This window comes from Notolepis coatsorum (assembly GCF_963971535.1).
Source record: "Notolepis coatsorum genome assembly, chromosome: 9".
NCBI classification, from domain to species: Eukaryota; Metazoa; Chordata; class Actinopteri; order Aulopiformes; family Paralepididae; genus Notolepis; species Notolepis coatsorum.
This window is the reverse complement of record NC_140173.1, coordinates 48,173,129-48,198,055: the sequence shown is the minus strand read 5'-3', so window position 1 is coordinate 48,198,055 and position 24,927 is coordinate 48,173,129. Positions and strand designations below refer to the sequence as shown.

The 24,927-nt window shown below is 41.7% G+C and overlaps 1 protein-coding gene across 1 annotated transcript in view; it reads left to right on the top strand.

The window, feature by feature from the left end:
* pik3ap1 (phosphoinositide-3-kinase adaptor protein 1) overlaps positions 1-24,927 on the top strand; it is a gene marked incomplete at both ends in the record, with an annotated part of 102,915 nt that overhangs the window by 28,216 nt on the left and 49,772 nt on the right. Inside the window, 12 exons of the mRNA XM_084321863.1 lie at positions 1,730-1,926; positions 3,039-3,204; positions 4,446-4,520; positions 5,614-5,895; positions 6,138-6,200; positions 6,448-6,536; positions 8,161-8,259; positions 8,775-8,841; positions 9,674-9,841; positions 10,837-10,907; positions 13,449-13,549; positions 22,943-23,170. Of these exons, the coding sequence (XP_084177989.1) occupies positions 1,730-1,926; positions 3,039-3,204; positions 4,446-4,520; positions 5,614-5,895; positions 6,138-6,200; positions 6,448-6,536; positions 8,161-8,259; positions 8,775-8,841; positions 9,674-9,841; positions 10,837-10,907; positions 13,449-13,549; positions 22,943-23,170 (1,606 nt within the window). The remainder of the gene's footprint in view (positions 1-1,729; positions 1,927-3,038; positions 3,205-4,445; positions 4,521-5,613; positions 5,896-6,137; positions 6,201-6,447; positions 6,537-8,160; positions 8,260-8,774; positions 8,842-9,673; positions 9,842-10,836; positions 10,908-13,448; positions 13,550-22,942; positions 23,171-24,927) is intronic.

Sequence of the window (24,927 nt, the reverse complement as noted above, 5' to 3'; positions counted from 1 at the left end):
ATTTCCCACATATGTCTGTATCATTTTACATATCTGTACATATTCCTTACCTACTCTTACTAGTTACGCTGTTGGCCAGTATGACTTACTACCATAGTGTCTTTATACCCGTATCACTGTATGTTAATATTACAACTATGTACATACATCTGATTAGCACTACACTCAGACAGTAGTACTAATATATATATATATATATATATATATATATATATATATATATATATATATATATATATATATATATATATAATGTTATACCCAGTTTAATCACCTGTACATTGTATATCACTATTGCACTTTACTGTTACATTTGTACTCTGGTTGGATGCCAAATTATTTTCGTTATACTGTACTTGTGCTGTATGATGACAATACATTTGAATCTAATCTAATCAGATTTTGTCACTGACTGACTTTTCCCATCCACATATCCCCAAATGCTCCCGGGATTCGAACCAGCGACCTTCCAGTCATACAAGCCCATTTCTCTAAACTCTAGACTACTGTCTCTAAACTATAGACTACTGTCTCTAAACTCTAGACTACCGTCTCTAAACTCTAGACTACTGTCTCTAAACTCTAGACTACTGTGTCTAAACTCTAGACTACTGTCTCCAAACTCTAGACTACCGTCTCTAAACTCTAGACTACTGTGTCTAAACTCTAGACTACTGTGTCTAAACTCTAGACTACTGTCTCCAAACTCTAGACTACCGTCTCTAAACTCTAGACTACTGTCTCTAAACTCTAGACTACTGTGTCTAAACTCTAGACTACTGTGTCTAAACTCTAGACTACTGTGTCTAAACTCTAGACTACCGTCTTTAAACTCTAGACTACTGTCTCTAAACTCTAGACTACTGTCTCCAAGCTCTAGACTACTGTCGCTAAACTATAGACTACTGTCGCTAAACTATAGACTACTGTCTCTAAACTCTAGACTACTGTCTCCAAACTCTAGACTACTGTCTCCAAACTCTAGACTACTGTCTCCAAACTCTAGACTACTGTCTCCAAACTCTAGACTACTGTCTCTAAACTCCAGACTACTGTCTCCAAACTCTAGACTACTGTCTCCAAACTCTAGACTACTGTCTCCAAACTCCAGACTACTGTCTCTAAACTCCAGACTACTGTCTCTAAACTCTAGACTACTGTCTCCAAACTCTAGACTACTGTCTCTAAACTCTAGACTACTGTCTCCAAACTCTAGACTACTCTAGACTACTGTCTCTAAACTCTAGACTACTGTCTCCAAACTCTAGACTACTGTCTCCAAACTCTAGACTACTGTCTCCAAACTCTAGACTACTGTCTCTAAACTCTAGACTACTGTCTCCAAACTCTAGACTACTGTCTCTAAACTCTAGACTACTGTCTCCAAACTCTAGACTACTGTCTCTAAACTCTAGACTACTGTCTCTAAACTCTAGACTACTGTGTCTAAACTCTAGACTACTGTCTCTAAACTCTAGACTACTGTCTCCAAACTCTAGACTACTGTCTCTAAACTCCAGACTACTGTCTCCAAACTCTAGACTACTGTCTCCAAACTCTAGACTACTGTCTCCAAACTCTAGACTACTGTCTCCAAACTCCAGACTACTGTCTCTAAACTCTAGACTACTGTCTCCAAACTCTAGACTACTGTCTCTAAACTCTAGACTACTGTCTCTAAACTCTAGACTACTGTATCTGAATCTGTTGCTTGCCTCTTGTCCCTCAGACCAGCGAGATGAGGAGCTTCCCACCCTGCTTCACTTCGCAGCCAAGTATGGCCTGAAGAAGTTGACCACGGTCCTCCTCCAGTGTCCCGGGGCTCTTCAGGCCTACAGTGTGATGAACAGATACGGAGACTACCCAAACACACTGGCAGAGAACAGTGGCTTCTTGGACCTCAGACACTTCATGGATGAATTTGTTGTGAGTAAATAGACTGCATTTATGTAGCGTGTGATGTTTATTTTCATCACATAACGTATCCTGTAGATCAATATATTTATGTAGCGTGTGATGTTTATTTTCATCACATAACGTATCCTGTAGATCAATATATTTATGTAGCGTGTGATGTTTATTTTCATCACATAACGTATCCTGTAGATCAATATATTTATGTAGCGTGTGATGTTTATTTTCATCACATACAGTATCCTGTAGATCAATGTATTTATGTAGCGTGTGATGTTTATTTTCATCACATACAGTATCCTGTAGATCAATATATTTATGTAGCGTGTGATGTTTATTTTCATCACATACAGTATCCTGTAGATCAATATATTTATGTAGCGTGTGATGTTTATTTTCATCACATACCTGTAGATCAATATATAAATGGTAAATGGACTGCATTTCTTTAGTGCTTTTATCCAAAGCGCCTTACAACTTATGCCTCACATTCACCCATTCATTCACACATTTAAACAAACACTCACCTTAACACTCACTTTACTCACTTTAGACACTTTAACACTACATTATATTGATCTATTATTAAAGAGATTTGCACTACATTCATACCTCATTTGAATTTGAATTTGCACCTTATCCTAAGTTTTGTACCTCATTTCTGCATTGTACCTCACTGTTACTCATTTGACTCTGTATTGTATATTGTATATTGAATATTGGATATACTTTTTACTTACTCTTACTTACCTTTTAACTTTTTTTACTGTATGAAGCACACTCAGGGGCTCATACAGAAACAAGCATTTCCTCGTAAAATATCTGTATTTTATTGTGGCAAATAATAAAGAAACTTGAACTTGAAACTTGTTCACACACCGAAGGCAGAGACAACTCACACACAACTTAATCAATTTAAGAACTTAGAATTGATTCCCAATTTGAAATATTGAAGAAAAAAACCATTTGGCTCGAGAAGGTGGTTATCCTATAACCAACATTTACCTATTAACACACACTTGAGAATGAATGTCCTATTATTAGAAAATGAAATATAATTTCCTCAATGTAAATCAAGTCTCAAAATGCTCTGTCTGTCCGTCCCTTGTGTTTCAATGATCTAGAAGACGGCAGACATGCTCAAGACTCACATGAAAGAGGAGGATGGAGAAGTGTACGAGATGATGACGCCTCCCTCGTCACAAGACATCATCATCAAGTACTCCAGCTACTCAGAAGACATTTACGAGTCCATGGTGGAGATATACCCAGAATGTGCTGATGACTTATGTAAGATGATGATGATTCAGCCATTCTATAATTTTCTGAACACTACTAAAAGCAACAATGGATAGTTGACAAAAAGTTTGTTCATATCCTGCTGATGATGATGGTAGTCGTGGCTAAGGTTGTGGTGGGTAGTGGTGGCTGAGGTTGTGGTGGTAGTGGCTGAGTTTGTGGTGGTGGTGGATGAGGTTGTTGTGGTGGTGGTGGTAGTGGGTGAGGTTGTGGTGGCAGTGGATGAGGTTGTTGTGGTGGTGGTGGTGGTGGTAGTGGGTGAGGTTGTGGTGCTAGTGGATGAGGTTGTGGTGGTGGTGGATGAGGTTGTGGTGGTGGTGGTGGTGGTGGTAGTGGGTGAGGTTCTGGTGGTAGTGGATGAGGTTGTTGTGGTGGTGGATGAGGTTGTTGTTGTGGTGGTGGTGGTAGTGGCTGATGTGGTGGTAGTGGGTGAGAGGTTGTGGTGGTAGTGGCTGAGGTGGTGGTAGTGGATGAGGTTGTTGTGGTGGTGGTGGTAGTAGGTGAGGTTGTGGTGGCAGTGGATGAGGTTGTTGTGGTGGTGGTGGTAGTGGGTGAGGTTGTGGTTGTGGTGCTAGTGGATGAGGTTGTGGTGGTAGTGGAGGAGGTTGTGGTGGTGGTAGTGGATGTGGTAGTGGAGGAGGTTGTGGTGGTGGTAGTGGATGTGGTGGTGGTAGTGGATGTGGTGGTGGTGGTGGTAGTGGATGGGGTGGTGGTGGTGGTGGATGTGGTGGTGGTGGTGGATGAGGTGGTGGTGGTGGTAGTGGCTGAGGTTGTGGTGGTGGTGGTAGTGGATGAGGTTGTGGTGGATGAGGTTGTGGTGGTGGTGGATGTGGTGGTGGTGGTAGTGGATGAGGTTGTGGTAGTGGATGAGGTTGTGGTGGTGGTAGTGGCTGAGGTTGTGGTGGTGGTGGTAGTGGCTGAGGTTGTGGTGGTGGTGGTAGTGATAGTGGATGAGGTGGTGGTGGTAGTGGATGAGGTGGTGGTGGTGGTAGTGGATGAGGTGGTGGTGGTGGTGGTAGTGGATGAGGTTGTGGTGGTGGCGGTAGTGGATGAGATTATTGAGTTGAGTTGAGTTTATTTTATCTCGAACAATCAACCATATAAAAAACACAATAAAAATGATAAACTAAAGACTTTTTTTTAAGGAAATCTTACATTCTTCATTAAATGATAAATGAGTTGTGGTGGTGATAACACTAATTATGATGATAACTTTGATTTATTCCCCTCAGATGAGGCAATGAATGCAGTAGATGGTCGTCAGAACCCTGAAGAGGCCATGCTTAGAAAGTTCTTTTTCTTTCAAGGTACACTCTAGATGGATAGAGATCTATAACAGAGTTTTTAAATCATTACACTTTCTAGAAAAGGGAAACGGTTATCTATTTCCCCTAAGGACCTGTAATCAATGGAATTGCAGCCACCTAACATCAAAACTAATACTACTGGTTTACATTAAAACAAGGCCTGTTGCTAAATGTGCCTATACACGCTCAGTGACTGTCTATATACTGTTGAAACTAATACCAGAATGTAGCCTATAGTCATTAGTTAACAAGGCCAGGGACCACTCAGCAATATTTCAGGGATTGGCATCATTGGTCCTCAACCCTGAGTTTGAAAAATGGCAATCATGAGAAATAATCTTATGCACACTTGAATAAAAACCTTGGGCAGGTGAATTGGAGAGAAAACACTTAGGACAGAAATAGAAGTTCGCAACTAAGACTATTTTTATTTTTAATAGAAGACATTTCGAACCAGAAGATATTCCTGGGGTCTCAAAAAATACCAAAGAAACACGATTTTAGACTCCAAATATAAGATAATATAGAAGACATAATATAGGCAATACAATTATAGTAAACATAATTGTGGTCAGAATCAAAGAGCTTATTATTATTATATGTTACAATAAATATGGGCAATAAAACACTAAGGGCGGGATCCACAAAGAATGGATTGCACTGTGTTAATTGCACACCTACTTACAATTCATTATGAATTGAAAATGGTGGACCCTGATGTAAACAAGACTGCACGGTGATTGATTGATTGAAAATGTTATTAACAGATTGCAGAATGGGTACAATACAGTACGGCTCAATACACACAATTGTTAAGGGGAGGCAGACCAGAAAGACTTTCGTCTTGTTTACATCAGGGTCCCCCATTTTCAATTCATGATGAATTGTAAGTAAGGGTGCAATTAGCACCGTGCAATCCATTCTTTGTGGATCCCGCCTGAGTGATCAGACATTCCTAGCAGTTCTCGAGTTCTGCTGCCGTTAGTTCTCCGGCTGCTGGCAGCGGTCCCTGCCCACTGTTGTGGAGCCCGATGGTACCAAGGACTGGCCGAGGCGTGGATGGTGTGGATAATGTGGCTGTTTTGTCTTGTAGCAAAACCTGACACTGGCATAGCTCAAGAGGATGATGATGAGGAACACCACAATACCCAGGAAGAGACGAAAGATGAGCAGGATGACCCACGTGAGGAAGAGGATGAGGAGGAGGAGGAGGAGGAGGAGGGGGAGGATGACGACGACTTCTTGCGGCCAGAAGATATATATGACACTGTAGATGACAATACTGGGTACGCCTCCCAACTCTCCCACCGTCCCCCGGAGCCCATTCCCAGACCTAGGGCCTCTCAGGCGGAAGAGTCCACTTACATCTCCAAAGGTACGACACGGTTTTGTTTTCTTTCAAAGTGTTATTTAACCCTTTCACTACCACACTACAGAAGGTTCACCTTTCACTACCACACTACAGACGGCTAACCTTCTGTAGTGTGGTAGTGAAAGGGTTAACCTGCTGTAGTGTGGTTGTGAAAGGGTTAACCCTTTGTCGTGTGGCAGTGAAAGGCGTAAACTGTTCTATAGACCCAAGAGGAATGACTCACAACTGAACATGTGTTTTGGCAGTGTTTCCAAAAAGAGTGGAAGTTAATCCCCCCGGAAAACCCAGCGAATCAGGATTATATGGAGGTAAAGTATGTTATTCCTCAAAATATGGAAGAAACAACACTTGCGAGTCGTGAGACCCACGGATTATTTGTACATGTGAATGTGTTGCACGCCTAGTGTTGAGTTTGCGATCCCATATTGTATAGTAAACTTTAATAAAGTTGTTTTAGGATTATTTTATATAAACTGTAGAAGGCCAGCAATGAGGGTCTCTCTCACTCTCACTCTCACTCTCACTCTCACTCTCTCTCTCTCTCTCAACCTCCAGCGGTCAGCCTCTCCACCTCCCCCGTCTATGACCCCTATGCTGGGATGAAGACCCCGGGACAGAGGCAACTCATCGCGCTGCAGGAGAGGGTGAATTCAGAACCTTTATTTATACAGGGAGGGAGACATCATACTGAGGTCAAGCTCGGCCCTGTCTAAACATGGACCGTTAAATAGAAGTGCAATGAAATATGGAATGAATGAAATATGGGCATGGCGACAGGACAAGATTGTAATAGGTTTATGTCATTAACATCTTTACAAAATATTGTAATGGATTTCGTATTGATTATGATATATTTCTGACAATAAAATCTATAAAAGACTATCAACACGTTTCTGGCGAAATAAAATCAATGCATAAAGTGCAGACATGAGTATAGTATAATGAGTATAGAAATAAACAGAATAAGAGCAGTGCAATAAAATAGACTTAAATTAGCATAAAAAAATTCATCTGCAGTACAACAATCACAATGCAATGAGTCAAAGCAGCAGAGTGTATTAAAAGGCTAAAGTGAAGAGGTAAGTTTTTAGATTACTTTAGAGATCTAGCCTCCCTAATGTCCATATTGTACGCAGGGTGTTCCATGGCTTTGGTGCATAATTCACGAATGCTGCGTACCTCGATTTTCTTTTGGCTGTGGCTGGGAACCTTCAATAGACCAGTAGTAGATGATCGTAATGTTCTAGGAGGCACATAGTTGAGAGAATTGGCAATGTAGCTTGGTCCTGTTCCATTTAGTGCTTTGCATATTAGGAGGAGTAGATCTATAGATCTAAATATTGTAGTGCAGTTTAGTCATTTATATTTCCCATTTTCTTATCTTCTACTTATCTTAGTGGAATGTTTTTTGGAGAAGCTATTTAGCTAATATGTGACTCGGATCTAATTTTTTCTTTTAACAGTGTGAACAGCACAAATCACATGGAATCCGATCTTTTCAATTCTGATTCGGGCCACAGTCCTAAATCAGATACAGGTCTGATCTTTTGCAATGCAACCTCAGTCATGTCAAGGGATTCATGTCGCTCTAGATTGACATTCGTCACAAAGTCTGCGCTGGTGGGAGTCACTCTGTGAACACAAACATGGAAGACAGCTGTGAGGGAGGTGGTCAGTGGAGGGACAGTGAGGAGTCTACCATATTATTTCCGGCGAACAAAACATAATTTGCGCATGCGGCTCGGTTCAGGAGTGAGACAAGTTCACACTGGAATCTTAACGGTCCCGCGTTTTTATTCTGATCTTGGAAAGAAGGCTTTTGAGGTTTCTGCTCCATCTGCATGGAATAGCAAGACGAGTTTAAACTACAGGATACATTAACTCTAAATTAATTCAAACATATGATGGATTCTGAGACCATAGGAAACTGTAAAAAAATTTAGTTGACAGAGCGTATTTTCTTTCCTTGGAACTGTGTGTCTAAAATCATATGCTCACTTGTCTGAATGTTTTAATTTGTTTGTTTTAGTCTGAAACTAATGTGTTTTTGCTGTCCTTCTTGGCCAGGTCACTCTTGTAAAATTGCTCTTACTCTAAATTAGTTTTTTATCTGGTTAAATAACATTAAAAATATATATATATATATATATATTGGCAGCCAAACCAAATAGATTGGATCTGAGCAATACATGGGAACTGAGCACTACGGCGTGCAGTGTGAACGTGGCCTGATTTGACTGTATTCTCAATGTGTCCCTGCGCTGAAAGGTGAAAGTGGGAGCAATCGGTGTGGAGGAGGCTGTCCGGGAGTTTAAGACCTGGCAGTTTGACCACGAGCGGAGGTCTAACTCCCTGCGCTACCAGCAGGTAGATTAGATTAACACACACACACACACACACACACACACACACACACACACACACACACACACACACACACACACACACACACACACACACACACACACACACACATACACACACACACGATCATCCATGTGGTCTCTATGAAGCCATTTACATTGAGTGGTCAATAACGTGGGTGTTCTTTAAAGGTTTTCAACTATCTGGGACCCGTTCTTAGCTTATCTCGCCTATGAGGTTAGAGGTGGCGGCTGACTCGCCTGTCTGGTCTCGCATGGTCCCCCCTATGGGGGACCCCAAACACAATATTTCCCACCATTTAAGCAGCCTATACGGCTGGTAATTGTGTTGTAATATTGAATGCTAATAATGTGTTTTTATTTTTTGAATGTATTTATTTTTATTTTCACTGTCTGAGTGTGTTTGTTCTTGTTTGTATATTGTTCTGAATTTTTTTTAATAAAATATATAAAAAAATATTATAATAATGTGGTCGTTCTCTTTTATTTCTTCTTCAGGAAAATCTGAAGAAATTCCGAGACAGTATCACCAGGCGAAGGGAAAAGGCCGGGATAAAGAATGTTGGTAAAGATTATTTTAAAGGTGCTATAGATAACATTCAGCCACTTAGATGTCGCACTAGAGCACCAGCATGTTATTCGTCCAATCGGGTGCATTCCACGTGGGGAAATGGGAAGTAAGGAGGTGATACATGCGCGCAACATATAAACAACAACATACATTTTGGACCCGCCAGAAATATTAATAAATGATAAATTCATTAATCTGATTTTTGGAGGGTGGAAAAGTACCGTACTTTTCGCACTATAAGCCGCACCTGACTATAAGCCGCAGCAGCTAAATTGAATGATGTGTACATATATAAGCCGCACTGGACTATAAGCCGCAGGTGTTTGAATGTTTAATTACCATATGTAATTAGCTTTGGGACACAATACTGTCGGACAAATAACAAGCATTAACTCATTTACAAGTTGTATTAAGTTTAGCAAATAAGGGAACAGATAAATAACATTTCAATGCAGTCAAAAAAGCAATATTTAGATGTTTACATTTTCGAGTTTGGTCACGTCGAGTCACATATAAGCCGCACCGTTATATAAGCCGCAGGGTCAAAAAATGTGGAAAAAAGCTGCGGCTTATAGTCCGAAAAGTACGGTAATACTTTTATTCCACACCTTTCTAAAAGCTATGTGGATGTATTTTTATTTTTAATTTTTTAGATTAGTGGCTGAATCTACAAGATTTCTCAACTTCTTTCAAAATTATTATTTTCATTACATTATGAATCTCAAAACAAAACAATAAAAAAAATAAGATAAACAGGAAATTGGAGGTTGTGAGGTTTCCATGTGACATCAGTTCTAAGTCCATGTGTTCTCCTTCCCTCCCCGAGATCTTCAGATAACCTCCCCGCTGCAGAGGAACCGACACCGAGGCCCTGAGGCGACGGTGGAGTGCGGCGTGTACGAAGGTGCACCTCGGATGGTGGCCCCGCTCCCTCCGGTGCCCCGCCCCACTGAGAGGGGCACCTGGAAGACCAGCAGCACATCCAGCACATCCAGTGAGGCCCTCTGGATATCTACAGATAATCTTTCTATCAATAAAATACGTCCTACTGCTACAATGCAGTTTGATACTCTCAAAAGATGTTTATTTTCACTGCATACAGTACAGTATCCTGTAGATCGATATATAAATGGTAAATGGACTGCATTTGTATAGCACTTTTATCCAAAGCGCTTTCCAACTTATGCCTCACATTCACCCATTCACTCACCCATTCACTCACCAACGGTGAAGGCGACCATGCAAGGTGGCAACCTGCTCATCGGGAGCAGTTCGGGCTTAAGTGTCTTGCTCAAGGACACTTCGACACGCTGCCCGGGAGAGGAGCTGGAATAGAACCGGGAACCTGCCAATTACCAGACGACCGCTCTACCTCCCACCCACCCAAATCAACATTCATGAATGGTCGTGATACATGGCCGGTGCACAGTAATACGGCGGGTGTAGGATATCTATTTGCACAGCATGGTAGATATATGATGGAAGCATTGGTGGGAAACACTGTACACCTTTTGGGAAAATGCATAAAAGTGTGCAAACTCAATCTTTCATTACTGATTTTCTTTTGTCTGATTGATTGATTGGTTGATTGACATTTGTATTAACAGATTGCAGAATGGGTACAGTACAGTACAGCTCAATACACACAATTGTTACATACATACATACATACATACATACATACATACCGGTACATACATACATATACATGCGTACATACATGCATGCGTACATACATGCATGCGTACATACATACATGCGTACGTACATACATACATACATACATACATACCGTACATACATACATACATACATACATGTCATCTCATGAAGTTTAGTTTTTTGCAGGCTTCTCTGCCCCTTGTTCCCATACATCCATATTGTAAATGTGCAACTATACCTTTTTATTTCTAGGTAGTTTAAAAAAGGAAAATAGTTGACCTTTACCACAAGTTTTGTTCTACATTAATCTCACTTCTCTTTCTCCAGGCAGTGGGAGTAACCGACTGAGCACACACAGCACTATTAGCTCCAGCAGTGGAATAGAGCCTGACCTGGAGGTGAGACCAAATCACTCTGTCATGTTGGGGGGGGGGGGGGGGGGGGTCTATATGTGTCCTTTTTAGTTTCCATAAAATGGTGTGTTCATATTGCCAGCATTTAAATGAGCTGTATGTGTTTTTTTGTTAAAATAAGTGTTCTACAGTACATCTTACAATAATAGCTCTACACTCCGACAGCCATCACTGATATAGAGTGTTTGGTCAGTAACATGGGTCTCCCTGTCCCTCCACTCTGCAGTAAACACAAAATAAACGTCCTGGTATCCCGTTCCCACACTGCAAAAATGGTCTGACAAAAATAAGAAATAAGAACTAGTTTTAAGCAAATGTGTCCTTGAAACAAGTAAAATAATCTACCAGTACAGTAATAATAATAATTAATAATATATATTTTTCTAGACACTCAAAGCACTTTACAATGTAGGGTGTAAAATTGCCTCCTTCACCACCACTGGTAGCACCCAACCTTGGGCTATGCAGGCTCAATGGCTGCCATACACTGGCACCAGGCAGTGGCACACATCACACTACACAATGGCTGAACAGCTCAGGAGACAGGGATTGATATCAGCCAATTAAGGGGCAGGGGTGATGATTATGTGGCCTTGATGTCAGAGACATGATTGGGAATTTGACCAGGAACGTCAGGGATTTGATTTAGATTTAGATTTAGATTTTATTACGGATCCCCATTAGCTGGTGCCATAGCAACCAGCTAGTCTTCCTGGGGTCCACACAAAAAAAACATACAAAAACAATTATTATTGCAAAACAAAATTATTAAAAGTCAGTACTCGACACACAATGCATAATGAAACTAACAATTAAGATGGCTAAAATTACATGCAAGCACAGAAACAGAAAACAAAAAAAACAAAACAAAATACTTTACAGTGTTAAATACAATTTAAATGTCCCATGCATTATAAATGGCCTTTTCCAGTGTTTAGCATTGTATCCTAGCAATTGGGGATTATGTCAATGTGGTCTGTGTCGTTAATTATCATATTTACTCATCAGTCTAGTCTCGAGTTCACGAGATCTTCCCTCACTCAACTAAGCTGTTCTGATTTGACGGTATTGCTGACGTGAATAAGGTACGGATTTGCAGTAATGCCCCCTCTATGGTTGTAGCGCATAGTGTAACCCGACACTTCCTCAAACGGGCAGAGAACGAGCAAGCGAGCAAGAGAGTGAGAGAGAGAGATAGAGAGAGAGAGAGAGAGAGAGACCGGCGGGACCGTGCAGAAGTGTGTGTAAATGGGTGTGCGCCATCTCTCCCTCGTCGGAGCATTTACACACAAACTCCATGCGTGTGTCGGGGACGCATCTCTCTCTCTCTCTCTCTCTCTCTCTCTCTCTCTCTCTCTCTCTCTCTCTTTCTCTCTCTCTCAAGGAATAGCAATGCATGTCCCCTTTAAGATTATTTTTAAAAGTGAATCTACTGTAAATGCAGCAGGTTTTGAGGCAGGTTATTCCAAAGAGTTAATGCTCTAAAAATAAAATATCTCCTTAAAGCGTTGGTTTTTGGACCTGGCAAATCAAGCTGCCCACTACTGGAACCTCTAGTGTAATGCTCATACACAGTATTACTAAAAACAATCTGTTTATGTATAAAAACAGGAGTTTTACTGACTAACTTGAACAGCACAAGTATATTAAAAGACAATCTATTTTCAACGTTAAGCCAAGAGAGGCGGGCATGCATACTGCTCACATTAAACCTTAATGAGCAGCCCAGTACCAACCGTGGGAACACCCTACTCTTTGCATCCAAAGGACGAATAACTAACTAAAAATAAATGAATGTGTGCAAAACTGTTTAAAGTTTTTGGATGTGTGTGAGATTATGTGCAAAATAAATCAGCATTGTTTTTTGGTGAAGTGTCCCTTTTTAAGTAGTAGCCTACTCCGTCGAGTAAGAAGTAATCAATCTCTCACCAGACCTGGGAACATTAAAGTCACAAAATTATCAAATGTTTTATTCAAATCAAAATGTCCACGCTTGGGCATTGGTGGTGCAGTGGGCAAGGCACTCACCACCAATGCTGGAGACGCTGGGTTCGTGTGCTCCACATTGTTTTCAGATTGGCTGGTCGTCCGTACTAATACAATTGGCAGTATTAGAGGGTGGGAAAGCTGATGGGTGGGTCCTGGGCGTTGTAAACAGAAAAATACTCCTACAGTTCGGTCGGGGCGCCTGCTCAGCGAAGGAAGGATCTGGAGGGAGGTAGTGTGACCTTCCACACGTTACACTCTCCCAGTGAGAATCTGAGCTGCCAGGCTGGCTGCCGGCTGGCTGCGCATGTGTCGGAGGATAGCATGTGATAGTCTCCGGCCTCCCGGACCAACAGTAGGGGGGGTGCGCAACAACCAGGAAGGGAGTTGGTAATTGGCATAACGACTAACAGTGGGATGGGAGAAAAATCGGAAAAAGAGGAGGGGGAAAAAAGATAGTAAAAAAAATAAAAAATAAAAAATGTCCACGCTTGCAGCCTGCTGTATTCATGCATCTTAATGGGTTTTATCTATCAACAGGACGCAGTGGACAGTGCCCCTCCTCCACCGCGACCAACACGACCCCCTGAGTCCTTCCCCCTCGCACCTCCACCCAGGATCCCCCCGCGCATCCCAGAAAGGTCAGTCTCCGGAGAGTAGCGGGAATCAGTCAACTAATATCAGCCAGTATTATGTGTACAGTATGTTATTGTTCACCAGACCTGGCTGATGCACTCAACTCTGAATAAAGGTCTACAGTACAAGACTATGTATACCAAAGGTCTACAGCATAAAACTATGTATACCAAAGGTCTACAGCATAAAACTATGTATACCAAAGGTCTACAGCATAAAACTATGTATACCAAAGGTCTACAGCATAAGACTATGTATACCAAATGTCTACAGCATGAGACTATGTATACCAAAGGTCTACAGCATAAGACTGTATACCAAAGGTCTACAGCATGAGACTATGTATACCAAAGGTCTACAGCATAATAATAATAATATACCAAAGGTCTACAGCATAATAATAATATACCAAAGGTCTACAGCATAAGACTATGTATACCAAAGGTCTACAGCATAAGACTATGTATACCAAAGGTCTACAGCATAAGACTATGTATACCAAAGGTCTACAGCATAAGACTATGTATACCAAAGGTCTACAGCATAAGACTATGTATACCAAAGGTCTACAGCATGAGACTATGTATACCAAAGGTCTACAGCATAATAATAATAATATACCAAAGGTCTACAGCATAATAATAATATACCAAAGGTCTACAGCATAAGACTATGTATACCAAAGGTCTACAGCATAAGACTATGTATACCAAAGGTCTACAGCATAAGACTATGTATACCAAAGGTCTACAGCATAAGACTATGTATACCAAAGGTCTACAGCATAAGACTATGTATACCAAAGGTCTACAGCATGAGACTATGTATACCAAAGGTCTACAGCATAAGACTATGTATACCAAAGGTCTACAGCATAAGACTATGTATACCAAAGGTCTACAGCATGAGACTATGTATACCAAAGGTCTACAGCATAATAATAATATACCAAAGGTCTACAGTGCAAGACTATGTATACCAAAGGTCTACAGCATAATAATAATATACCAAAGGTCTATAGCATGAGACTATGTATACCAAAGGTCTATAGCATGAGACTATGTATACCAAAGGTCTACAGTATAATAATATACCAAAGGTCTACAGTACAAGACTATGTATACCAAAGGTCAACAGTACAAGACTATGTATACCAAAGGTCAACAGTACAAGACTATGTATACCAAAGGTATACAGCATAATAATAATAATAATAATATACCAAAGGTCTACAGTACAAGACTATGTATAGCAAAGGTCAACAGTACAATACAATGTATACCAAAGGTCCACAGCACAAAGACGTCGAGAGACGGATGAAAGACACAGGCGTTGTGGTCACTATTGCACAGACATCTTCTAAATGTGAATCTCACACAGATGAAGAATCTAAACTTGTCTAGTTGCATAACAAACTATAAAGGTAGCCTACATCACATGTGATACCAGTACGGACTCTGAGGAAATTGTGATCACCAATGTGACCACATCCCCTTTTCGTGTTCAGGCCTCGGACTCCTGCAACAGCTACAAGAAACGCTTCAAGTTCAAGTTTCTTTATTAGTTGTCATACAGAAATACAGGATACTTTTGTATGAAATGCTTCTTTCTGTGTTGCTCCTGAGAGTGTGCTAGGTAAAAATAGATAAATATAAAAAGTATAATAAGTATAAAATAGAAAGTAAAATAAAATAAAAAATAATATATATATATATATATATATATATATATATATATATATATATATATATTAGGGATGTCCGATATTATCGGCCGACCGATATTATCGGCCGATATCGGCAGTAAAATGTGATATCGGAAAATATCGGTATCGGTAAAAAAAAAAAAAAAAACCAATAACAATATTTGTTATATATATATATCCAGTGACATTATTAGTTACCTGAAATGATTACGTTTTTTGGGGGGGGGGAAACCCTGCATATATCGGTATCGGTTGATATCGGTTGATATTGGTATCGGAAATTAAGAGTTGGACAATATCGGAATATCGGTATCGGTAAAAAAGCCAATATCGAGCATCCCTAATATATATATATATACAATGCAGAGTAGTTACAGTACAATATAAATAGGATGAGGTAAATGGGATGAGGTAGCTTGTGGTGCCACCTTGTGGTGGTAAGGTAAGGCTTGGCTATGTGCAATGAGTTGCCTATAAATATAAAATGTGTTAGTGTGTAAAGTGGGTGCTACAGTGAGTTGTCCATTTAAAGTGGGTGTGTGGGTGTGTGTGCTGTGAGTGTGTTTGATGGTTTGTTACATAGTGTTAATTGTCATTGAGCATCCTGATGGCCTGGGGATAGAAGCTCTTTCTGAGTCTCTCTGTGCTTGCCATGAGACTCCGGTATCGCTTGCCTGACCGCAGCAGTTCAAAGAGGCAGTTGTTTGGGTGGCTAGAGTCTTTTATTATTCTCTTGGCCTTATTCTTACAACGCTTGTTGTAAATGTCTTGGAGAGTGGGAAGCCCACCTCCAATTGTGCGTTCGGCTGAACGGGCCACTCTTTGCAGTCTGCTACGGTCTTGTGCGGTGCTATTCCCAAACCAGGAGGTGATATTGCCAGTCAGGATGCTCTCTATTGTGCATGAGTAGAAGTTCTTAAGGATCTTCTGACTCACGTTGAACTTCCTTAGGCGCCTAAGGAAGTAGAGGCGTTGTCGTGCTTTCTTGACTACACTGTCAATGTGTGTGGTGACCATGTCAAGTCCTCGGATATGTGGACTCCAAGGTACTTAAAACTGTTCACTCTCTCGACCGGTGCCCCGTCGATGCTGAGGGGGCTGTAGTCCCTGACCCCCGACCTCCACAATCATCTCTTTTGTTTTTCTGACGTTCAGGGAGAGGCTGTTCTCCTGACACCATCCCGCCAGAACCTCTACCTCTTCCAGGTAGGCCCTCTCATCGTTTGCAGAGATCAAGCCCACCACTACTGTGTCGTCAGCAAATTTGATGATTGTGTTGTTGTTCCGCTGTGCCACACAGTCGTGTGTGTACAGCGAGTAGAGGAGGGGACTCAGAACACAGCCCTGGGGGGCCCCTATGTTGAGGATGATGGATGAGGAGGTGCAGTTGCCTGCTCTCACCACCTGAGGTCTGCCCGTCAAGAAGTCCAAGACCCACTGGCAGAGGTCATAGTTCAAGCCCAGGTCCCTGAGCTCGGCTATGAGTTTGGAGGGGACTATGGTATTGAATGCTGAGCTGTATCGATGAATAGCATTCTCACATAGTTAATAATAATAATTCATTTAATTTATATAGCGCTTCTCAGTAACCCGAAGTCGCTGACAGTAGTCGGGAGCAAGAGTACAAACAAAGAAACAAAAGCAAAGAAACAAAAACAAAGAAACAAAAACAAAAGGAACATGAGACCATGGGGGGAACAGGGGAGACAGCATGAAAGCACAAAAAAGACTGGAGACTGGAGTTCCCCTGCCTCTTGTCCAGGTGTGATGCTGCTGTGTGCAGCACATGGGCTATGGCGTCCTCCGTGGACCTGTTGGGGCGATATGCAAATTGCAGAGGGTCCAGGTTGATGGGGAGGGAGGAACAGATGTAGCCCTTCACTAGATTCTCAAAGCACTTCATGGCTATGGAGGTGAGAGCTACAGGGCGGTAGTCGTTGAGGCAAGCGGGCTTGGATTTTTTGGGTACAGGGATAATGGTGGACTTCTTCAGACAGGTGGGGATGACAGCCTGTTCTAAGGACAGGTTAAATATGTCAGTGAATACCGGGGCCAGTTGGTCGGCACAGACTTTTAGGACGCGGCCGGGGATACCGTCCGGTCCTGCTGCCTTCCTGATATTCACTTTCTTAAAGGTCCTCCTCACCTCATGTTCTGTTATCCTGAACACTGAGTCTCCATCGGCAGCTTGTTTTTGCCACATTGGTTTGAGCCCCGTAATCATCACATACTGTATATATATTTTTGCTTGTGTTTGTATTGGAACAAGTGAAATTATATTACTCTAAATTATTATTTTCTTCCCCTCTTATTTAAAAATATTATTATAATATTTGTAAGACTCAATACAGGATTATATCATCTAAAATGGAAGGTAAGCACTGAAATTTTACCGGCTACCCAATCTGCCCCCGGTCCTTTTTTCAGTTGGGTCACGCTGTACATCTACGCTGTAGGTATCATATCGGCAAAAGTCTTATTTACAATGTGTACCTATTTACATATTCACGCAATGTAAAGTCTTATGTACAATGTGTACCTATTATTACATATTCACACAATGTAAACTGCTTACATTTTCAGCTCCCGCAGAAAATTAAATACAGCCCAATTCTTAAGTACAATGTGGGGCGGCTTTGGCTCAGGGGTAGAGCGGGTCGTCCAATGATCGAAGGGTTGGTGGTTCGAATCCCGCTCAAGCCCATGTCCATCCCATCGCCGTTGTATCCTTGGGCAAGACACTTAACCTACTTGCCTCGTATGCATGTGTATGCATGTGAATGAATGTTGGTGGTGGTCGGAGGGGCCGTAGGCGATCGATGATTATTCGCCACGCTTCCGTGAGTCTGCCTCAGGGCAGCTCTGGCTGCAATTGTAGCTTACCACCACCGGTATGACTGTGTATGAACGAATAATGGACTCTGTGAAGCGCTCTGGGTGTCATGAAGAGCGCTATATAAAACACAAACACTGAATTTAGTTGTGTAGATAATATCTCCTAATGAAAAGAGAAAGCAGTTTACTCCAGTAGGTTTACTGCAGTTTACTCTGGCAGAGGTGTGAGTGAGATAAGAGGAGAGGAAACACTCGACCACACCGGCTGCGTGAGGCAGAGGAAACCCACAGCTACTGTACTGTCTGATATTCTAACCTTTTTTTATGTTATAGTTCAGTTAGTTCCAACCAAGTAATTTGATTGGACAAGAGGCGTGCTGATATTCAGTACAACTACTCTTCCGCACGGGTGTTCTATTAATAAGCGTTAATTAGTAAGTAAGTAAGTAAGTAAATAAGTGAATAGGTACATTAAGTAAGTATTATTTCTAAAGCACATTAAATTAAAACTGACATTAAAACAACTGTAGTTGCACCAAAGTCCTGTACATATGAATGACACTATAATAACACACGTGGTAGAAAAGCTATAGAAATACAAGATTATATCCAAATATTTTATATAAATATATCAAATATATATATATATATCTAAAAACGATTAAATGGAAAAATACACAACATAAAACAGGGTAGGTGTGAGATCAGAAAAAAAGGCACGGGCGCCTTTTAGGCTACATTAACGGTCATTATCAATAAGCTATTTCAGCTAGTGAACTGAAATATATATTATCAATTATCCAGTTAGTTTTTATAGTGTAATGTTTGGCTACTTCATCTTCTAATCACTGGATGTACAGAGATGGAGAGAGAAAGGCTCTGGGTTCATCCCCTCCCATTCCTCAGTGGAAAATAAAACGTAACCTGCTCCACTATGAGCGTTCAAGTTGCCTAGCAACAGTCCATGTTTAAGAGCGCAGTTGTGGAACTATTTGTTGGCGGAGCTAAATAAATGATTAAATAAATCATTTTCAGTGATGTCGAGTTTACATACCATTTAAAAATACATAATTAAAACAATTACGCATCAATAAAATGAGGCATTGATAAAAAACAATAAAAATACAAGCAAAACAAAGATTAAAACCGCAGATAGAAATCAGTTAAACAGTTATATACTGGGGAGGTTTAAGATCATGGCCATAAACTGACCACAGGTCAGCAGAGAATTGAGTTTCAGCTTGTGCTGAAGATCACTCCAGGAAGTGGGTCACTAAAACAAAAGGCTGGCTTTCCAAGTTCAGACTGTGCATCAGGGACCTTAAGCATGTTAAGTCATCTGAGTGTGTTAGATAGGGCCCAAAGTTCCAATCTAGTATTGTAGCAATATAAGGTGGTAGCGTGCCGATAATGGCCTTGTAGATAAACAAATTCCAATGATCATCACACCTCTCTGCCAGATATGAATACCTTGAGTTGAGATACATAGGCTACAGTATATTGAGTCATAGTAAATAAAAAAATTAAAGGCAGCAACCAAACTTAGTTTTTTCTTTAGTTATTTTTTTCTTATCTAATATTACATAACCGCAGCAAGTTACTGACATTGTGGCAAAATTAACACATCTGCAAGAAAGTGTCTTGAAAGAGTTGAATTTTCGCTGTATCTAGACGCCATCTATTTCATCGTGTACAAACCACTATAGATGACCTACCACCAATAACCTTACGCACAGTGGTTTTCGACTGGTGTTCCATGGTCAAATTTTATTTAATCTCAAACCTTTATTTATACTCTTAATAAATCCTCTTACCACGCAACGGCCCACATGTGGGCCCTCTTGAGGACGATTTGCCCACTGGTGCGACGCTCAACTTTGGCGACCTCTAGCGGCTCGGGTTTGCATATTCTTAATATATATATATATCTAATTAAAGCCCTAACTGTTTCCTGTCGATTGCCCTTTCAGGCAACAAAATCCGTTCAACGGTTCTCAAGTTACATGCCGATATGTTCGCTGTGCACCGACGCACACGGCTGACTTTCTACTTTTATCAAATACCACTTCTGACGTCCGAGCCTCTACCTCTGTCAATCATTTGGCGATCTCGAGAATTATTGGACAGGGTTGTAAGTAATGAGTGTGGCTTTCCAATGGTACGTGGGAATGAGCTAATCAGAGATCTAGGTGAAACGTCACGAGCCAAACCAGGAAGTGAATTCTCCATCGAATGCATTGAAGTCTATGAGAAAATCGTTTTCTGAGCTCTCTCACTTTTTACCAAAACCGCTTCTAATCACTAATTTCTGAACGGATTTTTATGAAATTTGGACATGTACTACAAAGGACTTAAGGCAATTTTTTCAGCCATACACATTTCTTTTATACTACTTCAGATATTGCAACTACTACAGAAATATGTGAGTAACAAGTTTTTCCACAACTCAAGTTCAGACCTATGTTACTCTATTTCATTAGCACTAAAAGTGAAGTATCATGCATGTGCTACAGTATAAGTATAACGTATAGTATTTTGGTTTTCAAAAAAGGTATGCAGTCCTCAAAAACTAAAACTAAAATGGCCACAGGTTAAGAAGAGACATTGAGGTTTCCCTTATTTCCATTTCCAATGCTGTCGAGATTACAGGCATATTAAAACAGGTAAAAAAACACAAAGAAGGAAGGAAGAAAGAATGAATGAATGAATGAAAGAAAGAAGGAAAGAAAGAAGTCACAGCCTGAAGCAGGGAGATTTGTAATCATGTTTTTAAATTTCCCATAGGATAATGTAGTATTGATTTTTAGCACGAGTTGAAGATTATTCCAAGACGCTTGGGCATTAAAACCAAAGGCCAGTCATGTGAGCAGGTCAGATAGGGTCCATAATTCCAATCTAGCAACATTGTGATACAAGGTGGTAATTTTGCTGCAACAGCCAAGGAAAACTCCAACATTTTGGGAAATTAGATTATTTGCCATCTACCCTGGAGTTAGACAAGAAGATACATACCTTCTTTCTTCTCTGTGCATGCAGTAGGAGTAGGAAGACGCGCACCGTTAGCCTAGCTTAGCGTCAGTCACTGGAAGTAGGTTCCTCCATTAGCCTAGTTCCCAATGGCTTCCTACTCCTACTGCATGTACAGAGAAGAAAAAGGTATGTATCTTCTTGTCTAACTCCAGGGTAGATGGCAAATAAGCGAATTTCCCAAAATGTTGGAGTGTTCCTTTAAAAGTAAACCGATACCAACGTTTCTAGAGACAGCGGTTCCTCTGCACACAATGCGGTCTCACGACTAGCTAGTGGCACATTCAGAAAACACTGACTAGACAACCTCCTGCTTTCTACCCAGAATGCATCACCTCTTCTTACACCACTTAGTGGAAATAGTGACGGGGGATCGGTCACAGAATAAATTGGAAGCCTTGGTTGGTGGCGTTGGCATACAGGACATGTGAAGCCTTGGTTGGAGGCATTGGCATACAGCACACGTGAAGCCTTGGTTGGTGGTGTTGGCATACAGCACACGTGAAGCCTTGGTTGGTGGTGTTGGCATACAGCACACGTGAAGCCTTGGTTGGTGGTGTTGGCATACAGCACACGTGAAGCCTTGGTTGGTGGTGTTGGCATACAGCACATGTGAAGCCTTGGTTGGAGGCATTGGCATACAGCCCATGTGAAGCCTTGGTTGGTGGCATTGGCATACAGCACATTTGAAGCCTTGGTTGGTGGCATTGGCATACAGCACATGTGAAGCCTTGGTTGGTGGCGTTGGCATACAGCACATGTGAAGCCTTGGTTGGTGGTGTTGGCATACAGCCCATGTGAAGCCTTGGTTGGTGGCATTGGCATACAGCACATTTGAAGCCTTGGTTGGTGGCATTGGCATACAGCACATGTGAAGCCTTGGTTGGTGGCGTTGGCATACAGCACATGTGAAGCCTTGGTTGGTGGCATTGGCATACAGCACATGTGAAGCCTTGGTTGGTGACGTTGGCATACAGCACATGTGAAGCCTTGGTTGGTGACGTTGGCATACAGCACACGTGAGAAGCCTTGGTTCTCACGTTCTGAGAACAGTGAACTCCATGTGTCATAGGAGAAGACCATCTGAATCAAATGGAACAGATCACAACACAAGCAGGCTACTCCTCATTACAGTGAACCCCAAGTGTGCCTTCAGGATTAGCATTCATTCATAACATTCAACAAAACGTTCAAAACATTATATATAATAATTTAAAATAATTCAAATATTTCATTGACGTTAGAAAAGATATAATCTAATCAACAAAACAACATCCGTGACTTAACAGCAAACGTGATCCGTTTACAATGAAGAATGAGAGAATTTACAGTTTGCAGCAAGACACTCAAGACATTGGACAGGTGTAGCTGAGTCATAATGTGGCACTTTGCATTACAATAAAATGCCCTAGAGAGCAGGCAGACCAACAGAGAACAGTCCCATCCCGAGAGAGGGGGGAGATAAAGAGAAATATTAGTGTTACACGATACAGATACCAATATCGGCCCAATACTAGACTAATAATACTCGCGCTACATCCACAACTGAGTAGAGTGATTGTATTTGATGATAATTTGCTTAAATTATGCTTCTCTGTCAATTACATTAGAAGCACAGAAATGTCTCCCTCCCAGACACACAGTTCAGGACACTTTTGGCAAAGATGGTGCGTCGGAATACACCCCCCCCCCCCCCCCCCCCCCTGGCTGTATCAGGGAGCAAAACCAGCGACCTTGCTGGTATCGATCAGCCTCTCTCTATGCCATCCTGCATTTAACTGTCTGTATCTTTGTGTTCGTCAGCGATCTTATCTTCTCTCTTCTCTTTCAGGGTTCCAGAGAATGCGCGTTATACATCCTGCCCTACTCGAGTGCTTCCTCAGAGACCCGCCAGCGCCCACAGCGCATCCTCGCCACCCCCTATACCTCGGGCACTTCCTCAGAGACCCACCAACGCCCGCAGTGCATCCCCACCACCCCTTATACCTCGGGAGCTTCCTCAGAGACCCACCAGCGCCCACAGTGCATCCCCACCACCCCCTATACCTCCCCGCAAGTGGTGACCCACATGCTTAACGCTTCATAGTGTTCCGTCTTGTGCAAAGACCTAATGGCAGTGTTATCTTGGTGTATGAATGGGTTTGGGACGTAGAACGTGCCCTTGATTGAACATTAAAGGGATAGACATTTATAATTATTAGTTAGTTTGATTTCTACCTGTCATGTTGTGGGGAGAAAGGATTCTACATTATCCATATCGTTATCATTGTTTTAGCATTCTGCATTGAAGCTATGGGGCACAGCTAGCTCCTAGCTTGTGGCTAGTGGTGCCCCTTCATTTAATTTTTTTGACCTACTTTTTCCCTCCTCCTTTTTCTGTGATTTTTCTCCCATCCCAATTGTCCTCTTGTGCCAATTCTCCCTCCCCTGTCCGCGTGAATACTTTCCCTAAGGGGGTTACACTTCCGTGTTCGGTTTGCGCGGCCTGATTGGCCACTGACGCTTCTCTCAGCGCCCAATCGCGTTACTCCTAACAATCGCGCCTAGCTTTCAGTTCCACAGCCCAAGTCCTTCAGTTCCACAGCCCAAGTCCTTCAGTTCCACAGCCCAAGTCCTTCAGTTCCACAGCCCAAGTCCTTCAGTTCCACAGCCCAAGTCCTTCAGTTCCACAGCCCAAGTCCTTCAGTTCCACAGCCCAAGTCCTTCAGTTCCACAGCCCAAGTCCTTCAGTTCCACAGCCCAAGTCCTTCAGTTCCACAGCCCAAGTCCGACATCACATCAATATAAATAACGTATTGTTTTCATCTCTCTATATTAACGTGATTCCATCAACACAACATAAATGTTCAAAACAGTTAGTTAGTTAGTATTGTAATAAATACATGAGTTATACCATTAGCAGGAGAAACTGCTATGTAGCAGGGAAACTGCTATTTGTCAAAATGCCCTTAAATAACCAACTGCACAACCGGGGTACAAAGAATAACAACTTTATTAGATAAAAGTACCTGTGATAATCAGATCATACAGGGGACACAGGATTAATAATCAAGGGGACTAATCGGGTACCGTAGAGGCTCCTATTATACAGTATAAGTAACTCAACCCAATCGGGCTAAGTTCAATGACTAGTACTTGGCCGTTTAGGGCACACCACCACTCTGGCGTGCGATCACCCTCTATATGAGGCACTGCAATTGTAAAACATGGTATGTCTAATCACACATGCTAAAACACCCTCTTTTTGAGGCACTGCACTTGGAACAATGTAGTCAAACCCGACACGCTAATCACCCTCTGTAAGAGGCACTGCACTTTGAACAATGTATGCCTAATCAACCACGGCACTTTAAACACCCTCTCGAAGAGGCACTGTAAATAGACATCAAACCATAACAATAGTTAAATAAGGAATACTCTCCAGGTACTAATTACCCCCCCCCCCCCCCCCCCTCTCGGCATGCCATGTCACCCTTCACTCGCTCACATTAAATATCCTATCGGCCTGAGCTATACAATAAATAGGGCATATGAAAGAATTGCTAATATGCAAGTTAAATTAAGAGGCACGATATACATACAGACAGTATAAGATACACGATATACAATACAGTATATACCAATTACACAGTATACACAATTATAAAATAGGCCATACTAAATACAATCATTACTAAAATACAATATCCTATAGTAAGTGCAATGTGTAGCAGTGGACTTAACTCGCCCTCGCGGCGCGACCCTCCCCGGGGGTCTGTGCTTTGGACACCGTCCAACTCCCCGGGAAAACGGCTTCGTCGAACGGTGTTCCACCAG